General features: G+C 41.0%; 1 protein-coding gene across 1 annotated transcript; it reads right to left on the bottom strand.

The window, feature by feature from the left end:
* Nucleotides 1-313: 313 nt before the first annotated feature.
* HEXB (hexosaminidase subunit beta) lies at nt 314-18,514 on the bottom strand. The gene is made up of 14 exons (XM_086628753.1): nt 18,222-18,514; nt 17,969-18,126; nt 15,307-15,372; nt 14,495-14,541; nt 14,174-14,284; nt 11,004-11,105; nt 9,272-9,401; nt 7,343-7,523; nt 6,172-6,258; nt 5,385-5,457; nt 4,572-4,746; nt 3,644-3,734; nt 3,327-3,431; nt 314-451 (listed from the first exon to the last, which is right to left on the bottom strand). Exons 1-14 carry the CDS (start codon nt 18,512-18,514, stop codon nt 388-390), a joined length of 1,683 nt encoding a protein of 560 aa, XP_086484879.1. The 3' UTR covers nt 314-387.
* Nucleotides 18,515-18,843: the final 329 nt, after the last annotated feature.

The following is an 18,843-nucleotide window of genomic DNA, read 5'->3' on the forward strand; positions in this document are numbered from 1 at the left end:
GCTGTAATGATTCTGATTTGCTATGTGTTACAAGTCAGTTCCAATTTGCAATTTTCTGGTTACATAGAAAAGTGGCAATCGATAAGATAGTTGGAAATAAAAAGATAATTTCCTCTTTATTTAAATAGTGTCTTAGCTTTATTTTCTCTCAACTTTAGAATGTAAGAAAACTGGAATCGGTAACTGTGGTATCAAGTTTCAGGATTTCAGAGTGAAGAATCCTTATTTCTAATGAAAGCTAAACCCCATCATTTTTATTCCAACGAGAATGTCAAGTAACTTTATTTTAAAAGTGAAAATTTTAAGTCTTAGTTCAAATACCAAACTGCACATATATATAAATTCATACCACAGAGGCACTTCAGGCACTAGAAGTCTTTGCAGCAGTTACTGCCCTCTTGCTTCATGGGCGCAGTATCCAACATACACAGGTTCAGCTGCTATGCCACGGCTGTTAAAATAAAGTGGAATGTGTATGATTATAATCAAACAATTGGCTGGTTGAGTAGGCAGGAAGAGAGATATTGGCACTCTCTTTTAATCTTTACGTAAACAAAACTACTTCCAAGAAATAACAGGTGGCCTATTTAGAAAATGAAAAAGGGCTCTATTCTACTGTTGATTGTACTTCAGTTAAGTACAGTTCTCTGCTTCAATCAGATGTACTAGGATATTAGAAAACTGGTTGAAAAGCTTAAATCCAAGGGCTAGTTGTCTCGATGTTCTGCAAAATCTGTTGTTTTTATTGAAGAGAAATCCTAAGAATGTGAAAATATAAATCAACTGACATTTGCACACTCTCCCCAGCCTCAAGGTTTCCTTCAAGTGAAGCTCTAATTATGTCATTTCATTGACTTTTTTGGGGAGCCAGTTTCAGTAAACAGGATTTTTTGCAGCTATACTATCACAAATTATTCTGTTCTCGTGTGGCTTTGCAAACAACAAAAAAAAACCCTGTAGCTTATGATGGTGCAGTAAGTAGTATAAAAAGGTGTTTCAGAGTTAAAGTAGTTGCAGTCAAAATTCAGTTTCTTGGATATTTAAGAGCTAGGTAGTACTGCTACAGTGATTTGTAGGATAATATATATTGATGTTTAAATTGCACTTTAGAGCTGCAATGGAAGAAACTGAATAATGAAACAGCAAAACCTACTCTTAGTAAAAGGCAAGGTTGTTGTCTAGGTTTCTGGAATATACACCCACCTTTTTTTTCCTCCTCCCATCACTCATTTCTCTGCAATTTGGGCTGTTGTATCCTACAGACATCTGAGTTTAGATCTGAACAGCAGCCACTGCTTTCATGGTACTGTTTCAACAGCAGTGGCCTCAGCCTTGGATAGGCAGAGCTACTGTTCTTCCAGTGACCCTGATGTAGCTGTTTCAAAGTCCTGCCTAGCTGTTCCCTAGTCCTGCCTAGCTGTTCCCTCACTCCCTGGTGCACTGCTGCAGAGCAAGTCAGAGCTGTTCGTTCTACTTGGAAAGGCTCCCTGGCCTGCTACAACAGTCATGGTCCGTACACACTATGTATAAAAATGTTAGTAGGGACATAGTCCTTTGCCCACACTCTAAGGCTTTACAACAGCCTGACTCATTAAGTCAGCTCTTTGATTTGGCACAATGCTAAGGAAGCCCTGTAGACATGAAAGGCAACAGAACTGCAGTTCCAAGGAATGCTCATTTAATCAGTGGAAAGGGAATGGTTTCTCTAGTGTTTTTCTGGTTCAAAGCCTATATAAAAGGAATAATTTTCAGGAGGGCATGTCCTTTCATTAAGGTAATCTGTTTATAACAGGAGTTGTTCACTGTAAGTTTGTATGCCAGCAAAGCAGTTTTAACATCAGAAAGTAGTGTAAAGGAAAAGTATGCAACAAGTACAGGGAGTAATCCGTAGTCTACCCCTGCATTCTGCACTTCTCATGCTAGTACTACCAGAGCAGCTGCAGTCATCTGGATCAGCTCCCTCTATAGCAATACAAGTGCCAGCATTAAGGAAGGGGAAGGAGATGGAGATGAAGCAATAGTTAACCAGATCCAGGAATAGCACGGCTTAGTTCACTGTAAAACCATAATCCTAGAGGTACAGCCACTGTACACGTCACTGTTCAGTTGTATCAATGTTTTCTCTGAGCCTCATCAAGAGATGCACCATCCTGTTAAGTGGTGGAACATAAGCTTTTAAAGCTCCTTAATCTTGTTTTTAACATGTATTTGTTAACTCTTTCTTAATGTATCCATTTTTCATATGACTGAGGGAGATAGCTATATATAAATTGTGTTATTTTCCTATAGCATTATTTTAAGCTAGCTGGAAATAAACCTAAGTCAAAACTTACAAGTCTTTCAGTCACTCTTAACTTGATTCATTAAAGAGCTAGTTTATACTGTAAGCTAAAAGTCAGTGATTCCAACAGATAATCATGCTAAGACATCTACAGGAACATGAGCAGAGTGCTAGTTTTAAGTGCTGACTGTAATTGCCATTGTATCTTGTTGTCTAAAAAGCTGATTTGCATCTACCTGGAAATACTTCCTCACACTGTTGGGATTTTCAGTGGCATGTTGCGTTCCTGCTGCAGTCCAACTTTGCACCAGCATCTGACTGAATACTTTTAAAAATCGAGTCAAACTTGGACTTAAGACTTAGAAATAACTCATTTCTACAACTGCAAATATACAAAGACAGCACTAGCAATAACTAACCAGTAACTTGTCTAGGTACTTTTTAGGAAAGAACTGAAGAGAAGAATATGTTATGAACTGCGTTTGTTCACAGTAGTCATAAATGAATTAAAATTTATCAGGGACTCCTTATCCACTCCTTTCAGTCCTTACACTAAGGCAATGCCTGAAAGAATAGCTCTCTCAAGCTGACCTCTCATCCAGACAGTTCCATTTGATTGCCTGCTGCAGGTCTTTAACTATTATTATTTATAATAAGTAATTAACAACAGCTTTTTTTTTTAAGTCTACTTTTTCTCCTATCTGTGTACTCCCCCACATACTCTCTAATATCCTTTTTGCCTGAAATATGTCAATCATGGTGTTGGGTTTTTCCTTTAGAGGCAAGAGAGACATAGATGAGTTCTAGTATTTAGCTGAAGAAAGGGAACAAGTTCTGAAAACATTAGTTGTAAAACCATCTACAATTCCTGTCTTAGTGTATCTGTTCTTCCTTTTCTGTGGATACAAAACCAGATGGGATAACAGATGGATACATAGTCAGACTAGACTGCTAGCTCTCCTCCCTTCCTTTCCAGGCCTGTACTTGAACTCCATTGGCTATAAGGCACGAGAACTAAGCTTTACTATAGCTCTTATTATCTTACCGGAGCATGCGGCATCGATGGTTGGTCAGTCTTTTATAAGCATCCTGCAAGTCAGTCACATTACTGCTGCTCCAGAGTCTTTCCCCTACAGCACTTGCTCGAGGCCTGTAAAGATACACTGAATTTTAGAGTAGGTATGGTCTCTAACCAGGAATGGACTAAAACTTTTAATACCAGGTCTTATATATCCAGAAGCATCAATTTTTATAGCTGCCCAGGTTCAGCACAGAGCACTATTACCACTAACACACAGTCATGTTGGATTAATTAATGCTCCTTGTAGCTGGCTTTCTAAATACAGATAAAGCAGTTCATACCATAATCTTGGTGTGAGGTTAGTTGTGTCCACAAACTCCCCCCACAGGCAGGCTTCTCCACCTATTAAAAGCTTTTTCTGTTTTTCAGATCCTGAATTCAAAGCAGAAAGTTAGAATTCCTATTTGCCCAGAAGATGGGCATATATCAACAATTTCATTTTCCAATACTGAGAGAGGATTGATGTTCAGTTGTTTGTTTTATCATATAAAGTATCTAACCTGAGCATTAACTTAACTTTTTGGTAGTCGTCTTACTGAATGTGAGAACCACCAGGCCATTTGCCCAGCGAACCCATTTTCCTTCTCTGTCAGAAAGGATTTTACCTTTTATCCTCTGAACACATTCCTCAGCTTTCTGACGTTCTTCAGAGATTTCAGTCCTGATTGAAACTGTTCATTCTATGAAAATGTTCATTCTATCACACACAGAACATTCCTTGAAAAACCTACGGAAGTCAGGTATTCTCCCTAATCAGCTCTGAGAGCTACCTTGCACAAAACGAAAGCTCTGGGGAAAGCATGTTTGTATCAGCCACAAGGAGAGAACATCTCTTTTTCTAGAAAAGTTGAACACTCTAGAAGCTTGCTAACATATTAATTCAGTTTCTGTCTACCAGCAACCATTTTGCACAACTCTGTCCCTAATGCATGATACATCTTTCCACCCAGTCCAGCAGCCTGTCTCACACAAGTACCAGATGCTTGAGGAAGGTAACACTTTTCCCTGTGAGAAACAGAAAGTTGCTTTTTTTTTTTTAATCAGAATTTCTCAGCGTTCTAGCTGACATTAAAGTCCTTCGATTACATCTGCATAACATATTGTCCGTTGATTGACCATTCTAAATAGTCTTATTCTTTCAATTTACATCTTAGTATGAGCCAGATTTTCATGTACAGAACATGCATATAAAAAAAAAAAACAACAAACCAGGGAAGTTAAGTGGTTCAACGCTGTAGTATTTCTTCCAGTCTTGCCCATAACTAATATAGTCTAAGTACCAGGGAGCTGCCAGGATAGCAGTGAACCCAGCTCCAGTGACACTGCTCAGTTCATGAGCATAGTTGTTTTCCATCCACACTTCAACAACAGTGTCTGGTTTCAGCTAAAAAGGAGAAAAAAAAAAAAAAAGAAAACAATCCAAAACATTAAAGACAATCCTAATTGCTTTTAACAGGAAAAAGATGATGGATTTCAAAACTGGGAGGGTGGTATTTTGTTTTGAAGAGGAATATTTTGGAAGCTGCGTTTTGTTTTATTTTTTTTAATCATTAAAACTGATTAGCTCTTTACTGGTTTTAAACAGACTTCACACTAGAGTAAAGCCCAAGTTATACTATACACAGTTAATGCCCTAAGAGGGTTCTTACACACACCAGTTATCTGACCAGCTCTTGAAAAGCTAAGCATCTGGTGTCACTAGCCCAGATGCATAGTTATATGAGAAAAAAATCATATGGAAACTCATAGAAATTTCCCTACCCTTTACTCTGATGCGCTAAAGCACATTATTATCTGTGTTCAACTTTAGAAAGCACTTCAGTGCTCGTGTTCCTGTTCCACCTATTTTGCCTGTTCAGTAAATGATCAAGGCGGCCCTTCACTTGGGAAGACTTGCTAAAGACAGCAGACTTGCTTTAACTTTTAAGAAACAGAATCATAACTACTTAATAGTCTACTTTGGAAGCCTTCCACAATATTGCGCTCTTACGCAGGAGTATCTTATTTATTTTCCCATCTTACCTGTGCTTTATTATCAAACACTTCTTGCCAGACCATGTATCCTCTGTTATAGGAAGAAACAATGTCCAAAATCCTAGAATTTAAAAATAAGATAATGTTTGTGAACTTCAATGAGATCAGTACAGTTACACGAAGCAGCAACCTTTTCCACCTTAAGGCACATCAGACCTTTCCCAGCACTGCGTAGAGGATCACGAGAAACCAGGTTTTTCTGGGTTTAGCCTTCAGTGCTTTGTCTCGAAGAACGTGTTCTCCCGCGTATAAGGATATGCACATGCAGTAACACAAACTGATGTTCAGAACTACCAGCAACTCATATGGGTGTTAAAACCCATGTTATTTAACAACAAAATAAATAAATGGCAAAGAACAAAATAAATAAGCAAAAACCTTAGGACTTTTCCTCCCCACCCTGTCTGCTGACATTACAGCAGATATTTAGTTTAAAATACCCAATACATTCAGAGTGCACACAGAACTACCCTATGTATCCTTGTTGTGTCCCACAAACAAAATAAAGAACAAAATAAATAAAACAAGCAAAAACCTTAGGACTTTTCCTCCCCACCCTGTCTGCTGACATTACAGCAGCTATTTAGTTTAAAATACCCAATACATTCAGAGTGCACACAGAACTACCCTATGTATCCTTGTTGTGTCCCACTTTTAAAGCTGTGAACTTTACATTCAGTATATTAAAACTAAATCGGCTTCAGTGTCTGCACCTCAACACCACCCTCAGATAGTGGCTGTGAAAACCTGAGCAAGAATTAAATAAACAACATACTTCTGAATATAGTAAGATTCCAGTTTAGCATAGTCAATGCCAAATCCTTGCTTCTTCATGAACTCCTTCACTTCAGGGTTAGATTTCCTTAAATAATAACAACAAAACAAGTTTGGTTTTTTTTTTAAAAAAAAGAATAATTTTGTTTTGTTTTAAACCAGATTTCCCAACCATTTCCACCTTTGCACAGCACACTAGCTGATGCCTTAGGCACGCCATATCCTGGAATGCACAACAGAGCAGAAGCAGCAAGGAGACTAACATGATTTAGGTATTTTGAAACAGTTTCATCCTGATTTGAAATAAAGCCAGTAGCTCTACTTCTCTGGTAGAACTACTGGAGTCCTGTTCTGAAGCAGTCTCTGGCAGGCTGCCTAAAGCTCCTACAAGCTCTGGGGTTCTTGGCTGGTCTGCAACTTCGTGGGAAGGTTTCCAGCCAGTCTGGAAACTGAGCAGCCGTAGTACCAGGGGATCTGCAAAAGTGACATCAAGAATCTGGGAAATAGACAATTTCTGACAAATGCTTTATCACAAACATGTTGGTTTGCTTTTGGCTTTCTCTTCAAAATTTAAAGCAAGTCCTAAGTGTTCAGACTTGATTTTCAAAATAACGCACAAATACTAACCAGATCAATTTAAATGCTCATCCAATTAGATCTGCTCCAAATTCTGTACTATTAGTTACTCAGCAGAGAGACTCCAAAATATTCAAAATCCACAACCAATTGAAGAATTCTATTAATATATGCCATAATTCTAACACAAGCACACAAGAGTTAGTACTGTAATACTTAACATTAGCAGATTTCCTGGAAGGCAGAACTCAATGGAAAGGACTAGTTTGCCTTTAAGGCAAAGCATTGAAACATTAATTACCTTATATAGTACTTTTCTACCGTACTAGTTCTCCTCCTTGCCAGGTTAATTTTCACAAACAAATCCTTTAGAGTACCTGAACATTTGTGAAACTAGTGATCAAAGCAAAATTCTGCATGACATCACTTGCTTGTTGAAGATCACAAATGCTTTGCCTGTAGATCATTACAGAAGTAGGAGTGGAGATCTTTGGGTTAAGCTGGGAAAACTGTCTCATGCAACTGAGTTCCATAACTGATGGACTTAGGCAAGTTGGAGAAGCACTAGATATTGATTCTTTGAACTATCACCATACCAACAATCGAAGTTCACTTCATCTCCTCCCAAATGAATGTATGCATCTGGAAATACACTGCTGATCTCTTTGAAGAATTTAGTCATGAAGTCGTAAGTTGTATTCAAAATGGGATTTACAGGTCCAAAGGACCCAGTTCGCTGTTCTCCATTGTAACAAGGAGTGAGAAGATCTTTTTGACCTAATAGAAACAATTAATAGAGGATATTCAGTTCCATGTTGGTATGCTAACTTTGCTAGCAGGAAGAAGCAGTTACTCATATTAAAATGGTTAATATTCACAACTTAAGTGCTCATCTATTCTAAGTATAATCAAATAGAGGCAGAGTGAAATAAAACAACTTGCCCAAGGTTGAAGAATCCTCTAACCAGAAATCAGGACTCCAACTTTTAGATTTGTGATTTAAAACACAGTAATTTGTGGAATACGTCACTATGCCTAGCAAACAGCTTCTGGATGACTATGTGACTAAGAAAGCTTTAATGGATTTAGGAAGGAAGCCAATTAGAAGGAAGCCAAATGTAATGAGTGTGGTCCAGAGGCCTCTTTTCTCTGTTTATTACTCTGCTTTGTTAGCACCTAAGTAGGTGGGAGGTGTTTGGCCCAAGGTAGATGTCCCACCTCAGTCTGCTAGGAATTTACCTCTAAACAAGAAAGGAAGGCTAGACAGACATCAAAACTAAGCACTGGTTCTTGAGTCAAGATACCTGAAGCAACATGAGCCATGATAACAAAAGAGGAAAAAATATTACATGTAGGTTGGAGATTCCTAAGTCCAGTTTATTTGGTAAACTGTGGTTGCAGCAGCAGCACCTTCCTGGCCGCATTTCCTACTCTAAGCATATTTCCCCTAAACTGCGCCCTAGTGGTAGGTTGCTTCAACTACCCTCCTCATATGCCTTAAGACTTCTGTCCAATATCTTGAATTTGAATGCAAACAAAGCATAGCTACCCAGGTTCAGAGGCAAAGCCAGGCCTGGCTCCTGTGCATCACATTCAAAAAGCTATTATACAAGAATCTATCAGGAACAGTTGATTTTTGGCAAGGGAGCTGAGGCTTGCTCTTAATATGAATGTAGACCACCCTCTGGTATCACCAGGCAAGCCACTGGCTTTTATTAGTGCTCTGTAACTGCAAAGACCATATTAGATGAAGAACCAGAAAGACTGTTCCTTTCCTCCTCATTTTAAATTAGTGAGAAAGAGCCTGAGGCATCTTCTAACATTACAGCCACATCCCCACAGCATGAGCACAAGATTTGCTTCATGGCTAAAGCTAAAGCTATGAGGCACTTGAAAAATCTTTACTATTTCCAGTTTGGCCGAAACCATCTTATGTTAATTGCACTGAAACTGCAGTGCTTTGAATTAAGGCACAAGATTCCCTGGTCCTCGAGTATAAGTAAATACCACCACTCTCACGTTTCAAGCATTCTCTATCAAGAGAAGTATTACTCTGAAACCCAGAAGAGTGAAGAAGTATCCAACTTTGCTGTGTTTTGTACACTGGCAGATTACCACTTTACTAATAGACAGAAACATCAATCACTTTGAAAGAACCTTTCCAAAGCAGAAATTTGTATTCTAGAGACAGCAACTTATGATTTCTAGTTCCTGCCTTGTTACTCTGAACTCAAGATCACTGGATGGGAGGATAACAACATGAAGTTTAAGGCAGACAGAATGTATCCGTGCCTTCACACACACATCCAGCATAGGAAGTGTCAGCTTTCTCCATTCACTTTAGTTCCTCTACAAGCAAAGGTCATGACTGTTACTGGCTCAGACCCTTGCTTACCTCTTATCAAGGGCCTTTCAAAGCACCTTAAAGGCTGCTTTTTAACAAGTTCATTTGCTTTTATATAGCAATATTACTCCACACCCTATTTACCACAATCTTTTAATCACTAACACTTTCCTGGACATACCTTTTCCCCAAGATTGGGTGTGTCCTGGGGTATCAAACTCTGGGATAACTCTAATGCCTCTTAACCGGGCATACTCGATCACCAGTTGGACGTCAGTAGGAGTGTAAATGTGGTTATAGGAGTACGCTCCCTGTAAAGTATTCAAATATAGAGAGAGTTTACAAAATGTTATACCAGCAGCTCACAAAGTTGGGATTAAAGTGCTACAATTTAGACTGGTGAGCAGTTTTACAAGTTGGCCTATTCTGGTTTATCACATGTGCAACTGCACTGACAGAACTTTTCAGGTGACTAGCAGAGGGGAAAAAAAACAAAGCCACAAAAGTCAACCCCTTTTTCCACACTAAGACAAATCTCCTGAGGAGATCATCCTTTCTTCCTTAGCTCACAGTTACTGAAGAAAACAGAAAAGCTAGTTTCTATTCCATCAGATTTTTGAAAGATACATTTTTCAATTCTGCACAGAGGCAAGTTAATTTTCCCCTCCCCCTCTCTATCATTAGCTCTGAAACAAAGGGCCCTTGTTACATGACATGTAAGACTAATGGAAAAATTCTGTGTCTTCTTCCAACACCTCTGCTTGTCAGTTTTGATACAACGCCCAATTTAGCATCAGAGTGTGTTTGTTTTGTGACGCTGAATTTGAGCATTATTCCACTTCCACATAGCCAACAAATGTGACAAATGACCCAGACTGCTACAGTTTGGTGAAACAGATGCTTGCCAAAGAGCCAGACTACATAAGAAAAGCATCATGACTCCTCATGATTAATAGCACCCTAAGCTTCCATGTATCTGGAAGCGGTTTCCACAGCTGAGTTACTCAAAAAAGATAATGACAAACAAGAAGCCTTTTAAGAAGGCTATTGAGACGAAGGCCATCACCCTCTCTCCAGCTGTCACTGAGGAATAGGACAGAACTCTAAAGCCATTACTAGGAGAAATAATCTGACTGCACCATCCAACATCTACAATTTTTCAATTATCAAATTCTTCACGGCATCTGCTAAAGCACTGCCTAAATAGTTTGCATGAGGGTCAGATTCTAGCACGCATTTTAAAACAGAATCACAAATCTTGTGCTTAGGCTCAGTTTACTTAATTATTCATGCTTGATTTGGCTATTATTGTACCGTGACTAACAACCTCATAACGGCTTTCATTATTTAGCAAAATCTGCTGTTGATTCGGAAATAAAGAAATACATTGCGCTGTATTTGTTTTAGAACACAAACATTCACTTTTGGACCTCTTACAGACATGTTGTGTTTTGTAAAGTTAACTAGATCTCAGAGAGGGCAAAAGCACTACTGCAGTGGTTCCAAGCCTAGAGCTGACAGGGAACTCTTACATTTGTTTAAACAGTAGGAAGTCTACCAGTTAAACAAACAAACCCAACAGAAATCCAAGCAGTGCTCACTACAACAGGTTATTTGCACACTATTACTGCTTGGAGGCCTGCAAACACTGAGGATCACTGTCACCAGCAAATTTGCACAGAAGAGTTGGGAAGGTCATTTACCATGCATCCACAAAGGAAGATTTGAACATGGTCTACACAGACACTGAGATAGGATCCTAAATGTGGACTTGCTGGTTACTGGTCCTCTCGTACTATTTCACAGCCAGCCAAGGCAGATCTGTTAAACCACTGGTAGGCTCTGTATTTTATTTTCATTAAACATGTGCCAGATTTTTACCCTCCCACCCCGCCCCAATGATGTTTACTCACCTTGTCACTTAACTCAGGGAAATAAATACTCTGGTAAGGGAATGACTGATCATCAACTATATGCCAGTGAAGAACATTGAACTTGTTAAAAGCCATGGCATCCTGTAACAAATAATGCAACACAAGTCTAGTTAAGCACTTCACTCTCACAGAAAACCTATGCAAAAAAGGTGGTCTTGTCCCAGTATATCCTGCATGCCTAAAGCAACAACAACAAAAAAAAAACACAAAAAAACCCACACAACCACAGAAAAAGCATAGCATGTCTCACTCAATCCTAGAAACATATACCAAAAAGCACCAGCCTCTTTATACTACTGCTTCACTCCTCTGATGTCTATTTGCAACACTCCTGTCAACAAGCTCTTGATCTGATCATGCTACACTGGCTGGCAGAAGAAGAACTGCTATAAATGCTTATTTCTCCACTTCATAGAAATTCTTCCACTTCATAGAATCATAGAAGGAAGGGACCTTAAAGACCACCTAGTTCCAACCCTCCTGCCATGAGCAGGGGCATTGTCGTGGTTTAGGCCGCTCTGGCAACTAAACTCCACACAGCCGCTCACTCACAAACCCAGCACAGACATCTTCGACTATATCAAGTTGCTCAAAGCCTCATCCAACCTGGCCTTGAACGCTCCCAGGAATGGGCTATCCACAACTTCTCTGGGCAACCTGTTCCAGTGTCTCACCACCCTCACAGTGAAGAACGTCTTTCTTCTTTCTAATCTAAATCTACCCTTTTTTTAAAATCTACTTTTCAGTCTAAAGCCATTACCCTATGTCCTATCACTACATGCCCTTTCAAAAAGTCCCTCTCCAGCTTTCCTGTAGGCTTCCTTTACATACTGGAAGGCTGCTAGAAGGTGCCCCCAGAGCCTTCTCTTCTCCAGATTGAACAACCCCAACTCTCTCAGCCTGTCTTCACAGGAGACATGCTCCAGCCCTCGGATCATCTTCGTGGCCCTCCTCCGGACTCACTCCAACAGCTCCATGTCCTTCTTATGTTGGGAGCCCCAGAGCTGAACACAGTACTCCAGGTAGGGTCTCATGAGAGCAGAGCAGAGGGGCAGAATCACCTCCTTTGACCTGCTGGCCACACTTCTTTGGATGCAGCCCAGGGTATGGCTGGGTAACCTATCTGGGTAATTCTCTATGCACCATCAGCTATTTCAGCTACCTAAATACTTGGGACTCAGAAACTAAACGGCACGAGAGAGCTTCCTACTATTAGCACATCCCTACTTGCTAGTGACTTCTGCAGAATCCATTTCAAATGCATGCAAAATACACCATACGTTTTCCCCGCAGAAGGTAGTGTTCTCCTTATGTTTTCAGACACCGCAGTGTTAGCACTTCCCTTTTTTGAACTTGAAGATACTCAAGATAAACGTTAACACACTTATTTTAGAATTATGACTCCAGATGGACAGTTACACACATACCCTGAGTAATGCAAGTTTGTTAGAGTCACTGTAAGTGTTGCGTGCTATGAGCAAACTGAATAAGCATTCTTTACATTGTTCCGGACTGAGGAATTGTAACACAGTTGCTTCCAATCCCTTGCCACAATACAATTATTTTCGCCCCTCCCCCTTCCTTTTTTCACCAAGCTGTGCTTAAAGAAGTGACTAAACCTCTTCAGGAAACTCCCACCAAATCCAAAGGAAGATTTATACCTTATCCATTCCCCAAAATTATCTCATCTGTTTTATTAGACAGCATGTTTTAATTACTTCATGTCTTCATGCATTTCGATCAAATACCATCCTTCCACATAGAAAATTATCTCTCCTGACCTCCATCTCAGTCACCCTCCTTCCTCAAGGACAGTGCCTTTCCCGGAAATACAGTACAGCTGCTGAACACAAACAAGAAATGTACTTGAACTGCTGCCTTAAGCATCTAATTACCACAGGCCAATAAAGGGATTACTGCTGCTTTTTATCAGGTTAGCCTGGATTCAAGTAGGCAAAGAGGTGGGAGGAATAACTAACTGTCTTATTCTTAGACCAGTAAATTGTCATAAACGTAGCTCTGGGAAAGTATCAGAGCCACAGACATAATTTAAGGAAAGAAAATAGAAATCCAAGTCTCAAAAGTCAAGTTACACTTTGGACTTTGCAGTCTCTTTTAGAAAAGACAACAAATATTGACACAAGTACCTACTTGAGTCTTTCAAGCATCCTCAGCTGTAAATGAAACACTACACAAACACTACTTGCTGAACAGGGACTGATCGTAAAGGTAAATACAAGTGGTAAATACCCATGGAGGGGCAAGTTCTGAGAACAGTTCAAGGACGACTGCAGAAATAAAGACTGGTTTTACCTGCACACTCTTCCTGCCCATCTTAAGCCTGCTCTGCAAAGCTCTGCAACATGGAAGGGAAATTTCTAAGGCTATTTCATCTTGGAAAAACCAAGACAGGAAACTGCATGTTGCTCCACTCAAAGGCTCCTCCATTTCAACCCAAGTAAGTGCTGCTACAAGGATTTCAACAGCAGAAGAGAGGAGTACAAAACAGAAAAACCCACAGCTTTGGCTGCTATATTACACAAATTCATCATTTTCCCATCAAGGCAGGAGAATACAATTCTTCGTGTGCTTACTTAAGCTTTTCAGAGAAAGTTTTGTTTGGGTTTTTTGTTTGAGTGGTAATGTTCTTTTTGAAGGGATGTGGTGAAAGAAATCAGTAGCTTCCAACGAACATTTCCAATTTTCCCCCTTGCTCTGTACTACCTTATTACTGGCTTGCTCTTACAAGCCCAAGAAAGGACTACCAAAGGCTGGTTATTGAAAAGACTGGAATTTTCCTGCAACCACTGGCACTGAAACCAGGACTTGCAAGGTTTCCCCTGTATTGCTTGGTGACAGTCAGATGTCTCAAACCACACTTCCAAGAAAAACACAAACTGGTTTAGGAAACAGAAAACACAAGGTAAAAAAAATCCCAGCCTCCTTTACTAATTATTGTGTTTGCCCACTCAATTCCTCTCTGGTGTATGTTCTGACCTTCACTTAGCAAAGCTCACTCTGTCCTTTTAAAAGTCAGGCAGAGGAGATGAGTTCTCCATCCATACCAGCTCCACTTGCTACCTACTTCAGAAGGCAAAATATAACAACAAAAAGCATTCATTATTAATGATACAAAACTGCCCACTTACCAGATTTGTAAGAATGGATTTCAATGGTAAATAATGCCTTGAAGTGTCTAGTAAGATTCCTCTATGAGCAAATCTTGGGAAGTCGTCAATTTCAGATTCATTTACAAGAAACTATGAGAATGAGATTTAAAAATTAGAACTCCCACTTTATATTCATAATTTCAAACAGGAAATACTTTTCAGCTTGTTAACAGCTTTCCAACGATTATTTTCTGAAAAACTACTTATAGAAAGAAGTAGATCTGTTTCTATAAGACCATATAATAAACAACATGGTGGTCTGTTATCAGGACTGCGGTTTTTGTTCATAGCTGTACTTACACTTCCATAGTCATTTTCATGAACCAACTGGCTGAAGGTTTCCAAACCTGGAAGAAAATCCAAGACAAGGATGTGGAGTACAACCCAGTACTTGTCCTTAAAAGTTTTAGTTAGAAACAGGACCATAACTGTTTATCACATAGCCAGAGAGAATGCTTGTAGTTGAGTTTCCTTCTCTTTAGCACAGTTTCCTTAATTGCTCAAGCACCACAGTTAATGAAGTTCTAAAGAGAGACCCATTCGAACTCTCCATTATACACAAGTACTGAATATTAGCATTACAGCTCATCTGTACCAAATTAATCCTTGAATAGAATGGAAGTTACTGAGAGTAAGGGAGGAATTTCTGGTGTTGTCATGACTGTCATTCCTGTCATTTCTGGAACTGGTGAACTTTCTAATTCAGCATGAAAAATCTGCTATTTCAGACTAACATTTCAGTAAGAACAGAAGACGAAACTTCAGCATTATACTTCTTGGTGGTGGGTCCAGCATGTTCAGTTATCAGGTGCAGTCAGAAAATAATTTGTTCATACTGTAGATAGAGAGCTTTTTAGCACCCAGGAGTTGGTTGGCTTGGCTGATTTTCAGGCACAGCAAGAGTGTACTTATGGTGTGCCACTGGACCTGAGCATCTGGAATGAAGGTTTGACCAACACACATCTAAGCATCCTTCCGGCCTCTGTGCCCAAACTTACTCCCCCATGAAGGGCTGAATGAGGGCAAGGCACAGCGGTCAGCTGGTTCTTAGTCTGCCATTGAGTTTGTATAAGTCCAGAACAAACAGCTCTATAGGAAAAGTATCAGCTTACCTCTTAAAGCACCCCATACCTCAACTGCTTTCAGTATAGCCACAGGCTCAACTACAGTTAAATGATCTGAAGAAAAGAAAAGAAAAAAAAGTTATTCCTGAAGAAAGCATGGACTGACAGGACAATGCTAACAGACATTAAAGAGATTCTGCAAGTCCCACATCCCCTTTTGTTTTTTAAATTCTAAACAATGCTGTTTTTAACGGTGATACTGTGCAGCTATTTTTCATTTATGTGCTGCATTTAAGACAAAGGCGATAAGTGCTGGGTAACTAAACCAGACCTAAGGCAGAAGTTCAGTTCCCCTTTTACTTTCCTTTCACAGAGATTATGCTTACATATTTTTTTAGAGATACATCTTGTCAATTAATACTGCGAAGCATTTACTATAAAGGTCTAATAACAAAGGAAAAAAAAATTAAACCACATCATCTAATAAGCACATGTATGGGGGCAGAGAGTTGAAGTACAATAAGCAAAATGAAGAATGATATCTAAAGGTATCCATAACAGTCCTCCCTTAAGTTTGAGGACTGAAGAACAGTATAAAGTACTGGGGAGAAAAAAAAAAAGCGGAAGTAATTTTGTTTTTCCACTTAAGGTGATTCAGTAAATTTTAGTGAAGAAACAAATATCTTTTAATTATGTGATTTTTTTAAAATATCACATATATAAAAATATACTATTCCTACAAATCTATAGATTTCTATTATTATTTAAACATCAAAGCAATAATAAACTGACAAGAGTAGCACATTTGAAGTAGAACAGAAGAAAATCAGAGGGGTAAATTGCTGTATAATGATTTATTGGATCTGCCTCACCATGAAAGAATAGTTGGTTATAAGTGACACAGTTCAAACTTTTGTCTAAACTACCAGAGAAAAGCCATTCAAGGACATGAAGAAAGTACCCCCAAGCTTCCCTTTTAACCTAAACACAAACTGCATATACTGGAAGTTCTGGGGAAGAAACAGAAGACTTAGAAGAAGAACTTAGAAGACTACTGCCATCTCCACGGGTCTTTCTGTGGTAAATTATAGTTCAGTCAGGGATATGATTCTAAGACAGCAGGCTTTTTTCTGAACATATTTCATACCTCAAATGAATGCAACAACAAGTTTTGTATGGTGATTTGGAACCTTTTACACAAGCAGGCAAGAAGTCAGCAGGGAGAAAGGCAGATACATAATCAAAGTAGAAGTTATCAAATACTCTTGCTATAGGATAGCCATTGACTGATGCAGACTATCTATATTAAGAAAGGAGCCAAACTGCTCCATCCAGGAAGTGACTAGTAACTGCATATTTCAGAATTTGTTCCCTGAACAAGCTATCCCATTAAAAGCAGAAAATTAAAACCTTGCTGAAGTCTGGAGAGCAAATCTTGCTACATGAGGAAAACTTCATATTATTTGTAACTGGAACCTCCTTTCCCACAGCAGAGGGAAAAACTCTTGACTGTTCTGAAGAGTGCAATCTAAAAACCACATGATCTGACAGATTCCCTGACAGAATAAAAGAACAAGCTTTGTTTAAAATCTGAACTTCACAAACCAGTTCAAAGTTCAACTAGTAGTAAAGCAGTATAACCTGACTGTGATAGAAAAAAATCTAAAGCACTAGCAATTTTGCTGCTATACCTGATTTGCATTGAAATGTACGATAAACTTGCACACTAAAATTGCACTACTTGGTTAAATGTATCAAAAAGACTGAAAAAATCGGTACGTTCTATCACAAGTCAGGTGGAATTAATCCTGCTGCAGATGTATGACTTCAGATTATAAGGATCTTTTTCTAAGTATCTGTATCCTGGATACCAAACAACTGCCTTGCCTAGCACAGAAGATTATCTCAAGACAGAACTAAATGAATTGTCTGCGCTAACCTGCCTGGACAAAAAGCAATACTATCAACTCATCCTTATTTCAGTTAAGAGACTTCTCTGGTGATGAGGACTTAATTTTAAAGTATTTCTACACTCTGGACTTCAGTCATGGAACTAAAGAAGCATAGCAGAACAAATCAAATATAACCATCACGGTTTTAAATCCTTTCTTGTATCTACCAATAGAAAGAAAGTGTATTTAGAATACTCTCTGATGAATAACAAGTTCAATGAACACTTCCTGTTTTTCCTGGAAAAACAGGAATACCACGCACGTAAACCAGTGTAGGTATCTTCAATGCAAATATAGTTACTTCAAAGGAGAGCAGATGAATAAACCAAGCCAGCCTTCGCTCAACATCCTATACTAAAAGAAAGGACGATCACCCAACTATGCATCGATCTCATCGTACTTAATTGACTACAGCAAAGCATACTACCTCCGATTCTTAATTACAGTTACTAGAAAGGCAAGCAGCAGGTAAATGAGTTGAATGCTCGCTAAGGTGCAGAAATCATAGGTTATTACACTTCCAACCAGCTTCATGATTCGCTGTGAGCTGAGATCTCCCTCAGCATTAAGAGCAAGAATTATCTTCTGGTTACCACCGTTGCGAAACGTTCTCGAGCGCCTCAGTGGGCCTACGACTTCCAGTTCCTTAAAAAAAGTATCTGCTTTTACACTGGACGACACATGACTGGAAAACCAGCGCTGAGGACGCCGTGCGAGCCGAGGAAGGAGCGCGGAGCGCGGCTGTGCGCGGTACTCACAGGCCTCGCTGGAGGCGAGGTGCGGGTGGCTGTCACAGCGGGGGTCCCGGGACAAGATCACCACCTGCAGCTGCGACAGCTCGGGCTCCGCGGGAGCGCCGAGCGGCCGGCGGCCCCGCTGCCCGCGGCGGGACCGCCCGAACATGTATTCGTAGTACCTGTCGGGGAAGCAGAGACGCCGGCGGGGCCCTGAGGTAACCGCTCCCGCCACCGGGCCGCCGCCCGCAGCCCCCCCGGCCCCGCCGCCCCCCACCTGCGGAAGGCGTCCTGCAGCAGACCGCAGGCCGGCCCCGCCGAGGAGCCGGCGCCGTGCACCAGCTGGAAGCGGGCGGGGACCAGCCGCAGCTGCCGGCGGGACGTGCGGAACCACTGCGGCAGGGGCCACAGCGAGTCCTCGGGGACGGGGTCCCAGGCCAGCTCCCGCTCGGCCGGCTCTGGCGCGGGCTCGGTCCGCGGGGCGCCGTGGCGAAGGCTGGTGCTCACCAGCACGGCGGGCACAAGAAACAGCCCCACCAGCAGCCCGGCCAGACCCATGGCTCTGCTCATGGCGCGGCGTCCGCGGCGGCTCCGTCAACCCGCGGCGACCCGCTCGAACGGCAGCGCGGCTCCGCCTCCGCCATCACGGGACCGGCGGGGGCGGGCCGTGGGAGCGCGCACCAGCGCCCGCCCGCCCGCCCGCCTCGGCAGCGCCCTCCGGGCGGCTTCCAGCGGCCTCCATCGGCCGCCGGCGGCTTCCAGCGGCCTCCAACGGCCGCCGGCGGCTTCCAGCGGCCGGGGAGGGAGCAGGGAAACGGCTACTGCGTTTTCCTCAGGCGGGCCGTCGTCCTGTGGCTGTCGTCGCGTGGAACCGCTCGGAGGAATAACGAGGGAGCGTT

This window comes from Tauraco erythrolophus, chromosome Z (genome assembly GCF_009769465.1).
Source record: "Tauraco erythrolophus isolate bTauEry1 chromosome Z, bTauEry1.pri, whole genome shotgun sequence".
NCBI lineage: Eukaryota > Metazoa > Chordata > Aves > Musophagiformes > Musophagidae > Tauraco > Tauraco erythrolophus.